Source organism: Spinacia oleracea, chromosome 6, assembly GCF_020520425.1.
Source record: "Spinacia oleracea cultivar Varoflay chromosome 6, BTI_SOV_V1, whole genome shotgun sequence".
Taxonomy (NCBI): Eukaryota; Viridiplantae; Streptophyta; class Magnoliopsida; order Caryophyllales; family Amaranthaceae; genus Spinacia; species Spinacia oleracea.
The window spans coordinates 135,496,438-135,505,935 of NC_079492.1; the positions used below are offsets into that span (position 1 = coordinate 135,496,438).

Below are 9,498 nucleotides of genomic sequence, written 5' to 3' on the forward strand. Positions count from 1 at the left end.
CCTCCGTCCCGGAATACTTGACCTGTTTTTCTTATCGGGCCGTCCCTTAATACTTGACCTGTTTCTAAAAATGGAAATATTCTAACAATATTATATTATTTCTCACTCCACCCCTATTAACCCACCTACCCCCTATTCCATACAAAAAGTAATAAAAAATTCAACCCCTACTCTCCCCAACCCCACCTCTTAACCCACCTCCTACTAACTACATTAAAATAATACCCCACTATCAATTACTACCTATTAAATTAAATAAGTCAATTCAAGTCCCTTAAACTCTGTGCCGGTCAAACCGGGTCGAGTATTCCGGGACGGAGGGAGTACTTTGTAATTTGTATTTATTTAGGAAAATTTGTCAAATACTTCACATAATAAAGTTGTCTATTTGCCAATTACAACCTCACAAATCTATTTTTTTTGTTAATTACAACTTAAATTTATATATCCATTTTAAATTACAACCCAAATTTTTTTCGGGTAAAAATTACCGGAAAATAATGTCATAATGTTATTAAAAAAAAATCACCAAACAATAAAGATGCATTTAAGTTGAGTTGGATTATCACTCTTCCACCCTACCGTTTGCATATATTACCACGCAAACCATGATAAATTTATCGGATATTTCATGAAATACCCCCGAATTTTGTCTTAATTCACCAAATGCCCATCAAGTTTCAATAATTCACCAAATACCCCTCACAAATGACTTAATACCCCAAATACCCCTTGATGACGTCATCAACTCTTAATCAACGCAATTAACCCATTAACCCACTTTTTAACCCATTAACCCACCCATGCGTATTTCCCATTAACCCTTTTTTTTCCCTTTTCCTTTTTTTTCTTTCCTCTCCCCCCCTTCTTTCTTCCCTGAATTTTCCTCCAAATGTTGTCCCTTTCCTCCGCAACCACCGCCACACCCTCGTCATACCCTCGCCATTGCAGAAATCGAAACCCCTAAAACATTCCCAGAAATTCATTTTACTAGTTCGATACATCGCAAGTTCTTCAATTCAAAATTGAAGTTTCAACAGCCCTTAAAATCATGTCTTAACCGCCATTGCAGAAATCAAATTGAAGTTTCAAATCAAAAGAAAACCTCAGTCGCCACCACTATAATCGGACCCAAACTTCAATATTCCGGCCATAATATTCAGGGGAAGGGGAGAGTGACAGAAAGAGAAGGAGGGCGGCGAGCAGAGGGAGAAGGAAGGAAGGAGGAGAGAGGGCATCGACTCGCCCACCTGATGTAGATCCGGGTTAGCTGGCCGCGCGCCGCTGGCGCTAACCCAGTCCATCTGCCGACGCTCGCCCAAACTTACCCACGCACGTTTCCGTGTTCCCCCTCACCTTCTTCCTCGATGTCGGTGGTTGTGTGTGATGATGGTGAGGAAGAGAAAGGGGTGGCTCGAATAGAGAATGTCGTCGATGACTTGACTTTGATATTGTTCTTCGGTAGGTGGAAACGGCGGTGGAGGAAGAGCCCACTGTTGCCGGAAAATGAGGATGTGGACGATGACGAAGAGAAACCAACCATAGTGGGAACAGTGAGAGCAGTCGCCGCCTCCATTTCTGTGCCTACTCTTTCGTAGTTGTATCATAACCATTTAATGGAAGAAGGAAGGGGGAGAGAGAAAGTTCAGTGAAGAAGGAAGGTGGGTTAATGGAAGAAGGGAAGGGAGAGAGAAAAGAAAAAGAAATGGGTGGGTTAATGGGTAAATGGGTGGGTTAATGGGAATTGGGTGGGTAATTAGGACTTAGGGGGGTTAATTAGGGATTAGGCGGGTAATTAGCTCATAATTGGTTGATTATGAGGATGATGACGTCATGGAGGGGTATTTAGGGTATTAAGTCATTTGTGAGGGGTATTTGGTGAATTATTGAAACTTGATGGGCATTTGGTGAATTAAGGCAAAACTCGGGGGTATTTCATGAAATATCCGTAAATTTATTGATAGAAAACTTAACATCAGATAATTTCAGCTCCACCAGTAAAGCTATGCAAGTAATATCTAGCACTAAGGATTTTTCTCACCGCTCACAGTGCTTGAGGTGGTATAGTCTTAGTGGTAAGATTCCCATCTTTCACATACTAAACATGATTCTATTTCACCAACACTTTATCTTTCTTTTGGGCAACACACCACATAAGCTTACAAACAACAACCTTATTACACAATTGAACACATTGCATAGGTGATGTTTAGCCCATCAACATACTTAGGAAAACATACCTAACCCAACCATGCACCATGTCTCTCTTAGACACACTTGTAGCACCAGTCCACATGAACGACCTACAAGCTGCTTGAATAATATTTTACAACCACATTTCTCTTCCCTAATAATTTGTTGAAGCAATAAATAAACTAGTTTTGACATAAAAAGATATAACATTATTGATAAATGATTGAATTAAGATAATTGCCCTCAAGTTACATATGTGTAATTGTTTTTAAAGATAACGAGAAAGATCCAACAAGAGTAAAACTCATCACGGATTTAATTATCCAACCTAGTTACACAGGTCAAGTCTTTGAGAAGGGGAGCAACATACATACGTACTCCCAAAGACCATAATTGTAGGATTTGAACTGATGACCTCTCGATCAAGGTAAACTTCCTACCACTAGACCAAGCTACCTTGGTTTACAAATATTTAATTACTTTGTTGTACTTCTTTATCCATACAGGAACATCAAGATGCCAAAACCACCATTTGCTACATCATCCATATTGTGTACATGTGCAAAAGCTTCACTTAGCAAGAGAAACAACATAGCCACTTTTTCTGCATTAAAAGAATTATAAATCAAATTAGTTCTAGGTAAATCTATTAATATAAAATTATAATAACTACTTCTTTCGTCCCTAAAAAATTGGATCGACTTTCTTTTTAGTCTTCCCCTTAAAGTAAAATTACTTTTTTGGCATTTAAGGGAATCTTTGTGGGACGAAAAATGTAATATTAAATTAACAGTTTAATAAATGTAGATAGAATACCGATTCTCTTTCTTGATTATCGGGCTTTTTAAAGTTCTCCTTTTGATCATGAGCTTGCTTAGGTTGGTTATTGACATGATTAGTGTTCTGATTAAATCTTTGAGCACCTTTTAATCCACCCACGGCAGTTCCATTGGTTTTCTTTTGATCTCTTGCTTTGTTGAAGATTACCGTAAAACCCTCTGCAGATGCAGGATTATTTACATCCCATTCTCCAAACTTAGGTAATGGTCTACCTCTTGCATTATTATTGGCAGCCTGCTGTTTGAACAAATTTCATAGCAAAAGTATAGTATAAAATTTTTATTAGCCAAAACGATAACGATAACCATAATTATTGTAATAGAGAATATCACCTTATACATCACAACCCTTCCATATTCCATCGCTTACATAGGTACAACCGCATTAACACTTTATAAACTAAGCTAGTTGACATCCATAAACGAAAGTATGAAAAGTAGTGAATCAATCCTATAAACACTTAAACAATTAGCTAACCGTATATACAACCACCAATTAACATATCTGTAATAGAGTGATATTTTAAAACAACTCCTTGATTTTCTATGTTTTTTTTTAAAAAAAAAAAAAAATTGTTTATCTTTAAAATCCTAATTTTACTTTAAAACAAACCAAAACATTGCATGACTCTTCATTGATGTTATTTACATTCATACTATCATATTTCATCAATGATAGAAGACATTGATTAGTTCGTTGTCCCTTGAACTTCTATATCAACATAATCATTATGTGGACCGTGCTAAAAAGTAAATTATTTGAATTTAGTAGTTTATTGCCCTTTTTATTGGTCATAGTTTGGTAATCTTTAATTAAAATGGAAGTTGATCAATAATTGTGGTTAATTATGTTGCATCAATCGATATATCTTCATAACTTCTCGAGCTCATATTGCTCATTCTCGGATTTCGAATAACCGAATAAGAACATATACCTACTTTTTAATAAAATAATAACGATCTAATTTTTTCACTGACCCCTTTAATTTTCTCCTCTCGAGAGGCATATATAATTGAAAGGTTTTACATGACAACAATCAAATGAAATAAACAAAAAAAATGTAAAATGTTTATACATAAGTAATGAACATCTTAACACCAACATTTATCAAAAATGTTAAATCAATCATACATAGATTAGATGCATGCATGATATAAACAAGCAAACTAGGCTTACCGGCATCAAATATGATCGCAGGAAATATCAAGAATTGAACAAGAGGAAGATAGAAGATGTAAATAGATTGAGGGCAATCAATCAATTAAAAATGAAAACATAAAATTAACAAACAAAAAACAACAACAATAATAATAATAATAACAATTAGATTATGATACAGAAAGACATTGGGTGTAATTTACAGGTAATACCGTGTAAGTTTTCTTTAACTAATGTTAAGAATAGAATGGCAACTTTGTTTAAATTTAACCTTGGTCGATATGATTTATAAGTTATACTTCAGTAATTATTTATTACTAGTGCTCTGTGCAAGCGTAAATCGTCTTTCTTAATTTTGCTCCTAATAATTTTTCTTTATTTGGGGCATTATCAACTGACATGCTCCGATATTACATACGGAGTACTAGATTTCTATGCACGCAATGCATGCTTGTGTTTTTAAAAATACATACACAATAATATTTATTTGGCTAATTACTTTTTTTTTCCTATAATTTTTTCTTAGTTTTTTTATATTTGATAATTTTAGTAAATATCATTTAGATTACCTCCTTTCTATATTGTAATCTATTATCTATTACTCCCTCCGTTCCATAATGTTCTTCACTTTTCCATTATGCGCGGTCTCCAATGCAGACTGTTAATAATTTTAATTTCGTATTAGTAAAAATTATAAAAAATTTATATTTATAAAATTTATATTGAAACGAATCCAATGATATCCACAAGTTAACATTTATACTCTTAATCATAATATTAATTACGGTCAAAGTTTTTAAACTTTGACCATATGAATAGTAAACATGAGGAACATTATGGAACAGAGGGAGTACATTATACTATAACATACATCAGGAGTGACACGCTTCACTTCCTGGTGCAAAATTTTCCCGTCAAAAAAAAATCCTAAATTCTCTACTTTATATTTTTAATTTATTTTCTATCCTTATTGTTTACGATTCATATATGGGAAAAAATATTTGTTTATAATAATATATTCCACATAATTATTGTTTGCTAAAAATGAATTTTGGTAATAATTTAGCCAAATCGTTATATTAAGGCCCTGTTTGGCAAAATTAGCGGTAGCGGGTAGCGGTTAGCGGTTGAGTAGCGGGTAGCGGTTAAAGTAGCGAGTAGCGGTGAATAGTAGCGGGTAACGGTTAGCTGTCGAAGTAGCGGTAACTAATATGAGGGTTCGGTAAAAGTAGCGGTTGATATTATAAAAATAAAAATTAAAGCAAGAATATTATTTAAAACTTTATTATAAATTTGTCAAACGCTACCCGCTACCTTAAACACTATTAATTTTAACGTTTGACAAAAGCTACCCAACCGCTACCTCAACCGCTAACCGCTACATAAATCGCTACTTTACCAAACACTTACAAATTTTACAAGTAGCGTCTTGACTAGGTCAAAAAGCTACCCGCTACCTCAAACGCTACCGCCGAACACGCCCTTAAACATATATTTACTCAATATTTTAGTCAAATCAACATAGTAGTATATCAAATATTTTAGTCAAATTAGCATATAAAGTTTATAAAATATGTAACACGTAGTATGACGGAAATTGCGTCCCTTGAATTAGATGATTAAATAGATTTATTAATTATGCAGTAACTTTAGGGAGCGAAATATTTCAGTCAAATATATTATAAAAAAAACAGTCAATTTTTTTTTAGAATGTCTTGCATGCACGGAACCTGATATAGTTTAAAATATTTTTGTGTTTAATTTGTTCTTTTTTTTAATTTCAGTAAAGGGTAGAATAAGCAATCACTATTTACGCCACTCAGGCGTTCCCTTATTTACACCAGTTGAATAAGGAAATTTAAACATTTTTTTTGAGGGTATCAAACTTTTCAAGAGTTTACTTAGGAGTGTTTGGCTCACAAATTCTAGGCATGAGATATGAGTTTAGATTTGTCTAACCCATATCATTTATTTGATTGATAATTTAAAGGGGGTGTTTGGTTTGCGGATTCTAGGTATGAGGTATGAGTTATACCATGGGTTTGGTTGGAAATGTTAAGAGTTTTAAACCCAGTAACTCAAACCCAAAGGTACGAGGTTTAGAGACTTAGGGAAGAGGTGGATTCCAGGTATCAAATAAATAAATAAACTTATTCTTAAACTGAAGCAAACACGTGATTTTAAAAATCAAGTTCCAAACTTGTACCACCTTGACATCATTCCTGATTCCAACCTCATACCAGCGTGTGAACCCAATGCCTCCTAAGAGTTTTAAACACATACTCAAACCTCCCCAAGGTATGGGCTTAGAACAATAAGGGATGTGGGTTTGCGGTGTTTGCGCATACCCTTTTATTTTTTTTGACAACCACAAAATTAAAATTAACAAATATCCCCTTTAACCTTAGTGGCAAGATCATGGGCCGCGGTAACCATTAGCCTACTAACCTTAATACACACAACATAATGAAAAGTAGAAAAAGAAGCTAAAGAGGATATATCATTGACGATGTGTTGGATACGGATATCAACAGAGAAAGAATCTCTAAGTGCATCAATCACCTCTTGACAATCAATTTTTATAATAATGTTTGGGGTCTTATGAACAACTCCGTTCAAGACTCCATACATTGCAATGCACTCAGCTTGCACAGGGCACGAAGCGCACACCCTCTTCCATCCTTGAATATGAGACTCTACCTCTCGTTCACCCTTCCATGCAATAGTCACACCTCATTCTTTTCCCCTTCTCTTCATGATCTTCTCCCAACCAGCATCAACCACTAGGGAAATAAACGTACCTTGCATATGAACACCTGTTGTCCACACAAAAGGCTTGTGCTTTCTCTTGTTGAAATTCAGACCTGGCGCTACCACCTCTAGGAGTCTAAGCTAATGCATATTGAGATTTATTCCTTGACCAAATACAACACCCTAACTATGGAGCATAGTGTGTTTTTTAACATGACTTCATTTCCATGAAGCCAGAGACCCTATAGAGTAGAGATAAATAGGAGGATACTAACTATCCACTTACCAATGTCACATGGGAAACAACGGAAGCCCTGGTGACCTGGATTTCCAAATGTGATCCGAGATAGAGTAATCTCGAAATAGGTGATCGTTCGATTTTTCCTGCATTGAGCACAAAGGGCATAACCCTCCAACCCTAAGCCCTCTCTCCTTCAAATTTTTTCTTGTTGGGACGACCCCATTTAATAATTTCTAGCAAAAAACTTTCCAGTTCGTTGGGATGTTCCGCTTCCAAAAGACTTTCCAGAATGAGGTAACAGAAGAGGGTGATGTTGATTAATTCAGAACCAATAAGCTGATTTAATAGAAATCTGCCCATTATTTGCATTGCTCCAGCAAAACCTGTCATATGTTCCCTCAATTGGTAGCTTAGAGGCGAAAATACTCAATGTCGACTCCTCAAAAATATCACTCCAAATCAAGGATTGACTCCATTGATTAGAGTTAATCGTGAGATCCGACACCCACTTGACAGACAACATGATCCACCTATTAGCTTTGGGCATAGCCTTACCTGAGCTAAGCCATACGTCACTGATGACATCAGTTATCTCCCGTCCCCAACAAGCTTTAGGACACCTCCCTTTAGCTTTGCAATGCTTCTAACCATGCTTCTTGCAGCCCACGGCGCATTCAAAATATTGGAGCCTGTGTACCCTAGTTCAACAGGATCCTTGCCATATTTTGAGACAAATATTTTACTTGCCAGAAGCGTTCTATTCTTAGCCAATCTCCAAGCTTGCTTGCCAAACATAGCCACATTCACCGCACTAAAGTTTTGAATCCCTAGTCCTCTGTCATGCTTATGCTTAAACAATACTTCTTTCTTCCTCCAATAAATCGGTCTCCTATCCATAGATGAGCTCCACCAAAACCTCATAATTGTTGAAGTAATTTTCTTTGTCAACCCAGCTGGAATGAGGTAAAGAGAGAGAATATTAGCTGAAAGTGCAACAAGAATACCGTTTATTAATTAAATAATCTTCCCCGCTTAGGAGAGATGCATGAATTTCCAAGAGCTGAGTTTCTTAAGCAGCTTTTCATGAATTTGAGATAACTGAGACGCCGTTCTTCCGTCCACATCCATAGGGCACCCCATATACGTTCCCAATTTGGTATCACTTTTCACTCCCAGAGGCCTCTTAAGAATTCGAATAAACAAGGAGGGAGTATTGGGGATAAAGATCACGTAAAACTTGTCAAAATTGATCATTTCTCCTGACATGCCACATAATGAGTCAATACATTCCCTCATGATGCGGCACGAATCCGACTTTGCTTTAAAGCAGATGAGAACGTCATCTACAAAAAACAAATGAGAGATAGCTAACAACTTTGATGCCAGAGATTTTCCTTTTTACTTGAAGACAACTGAACCTCTTCGACAATACTTCCATGCAAAAAATAAGCAGGTACAGTGATAGTGGATCACCATGTCGCAACCCAGAGTTTGGCACAAATGACGCAGATGGTTACCCATTCACTAGGACTGAATAAGACACTGTAGAGACACATTGAATAATCCGATGAACCCATACCTCAGGGAACTGCATTGCCACTAAGACACTTTCAAGAAAGTCTCATCGAACTCAATCATAGGCCTAACTCCAGGTATATAATAGGAAAAATATATGTTTAGTTATACGTAGCTATCAATGTAGTAAAGTTGATTGAATATTTACAACTACTTCGTATAATGGTTACAATGTAAAATATTTAAAATATTCAGATACCATGTAAAAATTAAATTTTTTTTTAGAAGGTAAGATGAAGGGCCATACTGCACTAGTATTTCCATCCAGCTTTGTAGGTGAGACTTATTAGAAGTGAAGGGGATTATAAGGGAAAATTTCCACCTCCAAAGAGCCCCTAGAATGGTTTGGTTACGAGGCCAAACTTTCCCACTAGGTCAAACCTTACTTGGTACAACGTAAAAATCAATAAAACACACGAGTATAATGTAGAATCCTTATACGAACTAATAAAAAACTTGTTCATACACGGATACGAATGCGAACACGAAAACGGACATGAACGCGAACACGGGCACAACTAAAGATGGTCGTGGGCCGGGCCGAGCCGGGCTTCGGGTCGAGCCCACGGGTTGTGGGCCTAATTGGGTCGGGCCCATGCCAGACCAAGTTGTTTCGTGTCGTGCCGGGCCGAAAAGTTTAAAAAGGGCCCAGGCCCGGCACAAGCCCACGGGCTTTCGTCCCGGGCGGAGCCGGCCCGTCGTGCCTAAGGCTAAATTTAGCGTGCTTTGTCGTGCTGGGT

At 36.6% G+C, this 9,498-nt stretch overlaps 1 protein-coding gene across 3 annotated transcripts; it reads right to left on the reverse strand.

Annotated features, from left to right (window-relative positions):
* Nucleotides 1-2,385: 2,385 nt before the first annotated feature.
* LOC130463880 (protein NOI4-like) lies at nucleotides 2,386-4,330 on the reverse strand. Of its 3 annotated transcripts, none has more exons than XM_056833160.1 (3): nucleotides 4,210-4,330; nucleotides 3,010-3,270; nucleotides 2,386-2,797 (listed from the first exon to the last, which is right to left on the reverse strand). In XM_056833160.1, the coding sequence occupies exons 1-3, from the start codon at nucleotides 4,213-4,215 to the stop codon at nucleotides 2,768-2,770; spliced, it is 297 nt and encodes a 98-aa protein (XP_056689138.1). In that variant the 5' UTR covers nucleotides 4,216-4,330; the 3' UTR covers nucleotides 2,386-2,767. The 3 variants fall into 3 exon arrangements, with proteins under 3 accessions (XP_056689138.1, XP_056689139.1, XP_056689137.1); XM_056833161.1 differs by having other exon boundaries at nucleotides 3,010-3,267; nucleotides 4,210-4,305; XM_056833159.1 differs by lacking the exon at nucleotides 4,210-4,330 and adding an exon at nucleotides 3,366-4,181 and having other exon boundaries at nucleotides 3,010-3,267.
* Between the last annotated feature and the right edge of the window lie 5,168 nt (nucleotides 4,331-9,498).

What these genes read in the sequence shown, in the direction of transcription:
- LOC130463880 (XM_056833159.1), bottom strand. Translation starts at nt 3,395, where the DNA reads ATGGAATATGGAAGGGTTGTGATGTATAAG. An exon ending in GAAGGGTTGTGATGTATAAG is followed by an intron (nt 3,268 to 3,365) that starts GTGATATTCTCT and finishes TTCAAACAGCAG; the next exon opens with GCTGCCAATAATAATGCAAG. An exon ending in ATAATCAAGAAAGAGAATCG is followed by an intron (nt 2,798 to 3,009) that starts GTATTCTATCTA and finishes CTTTTAATGCAG; the next exon opens with AAAAAGTGGCTATGTTGTTT.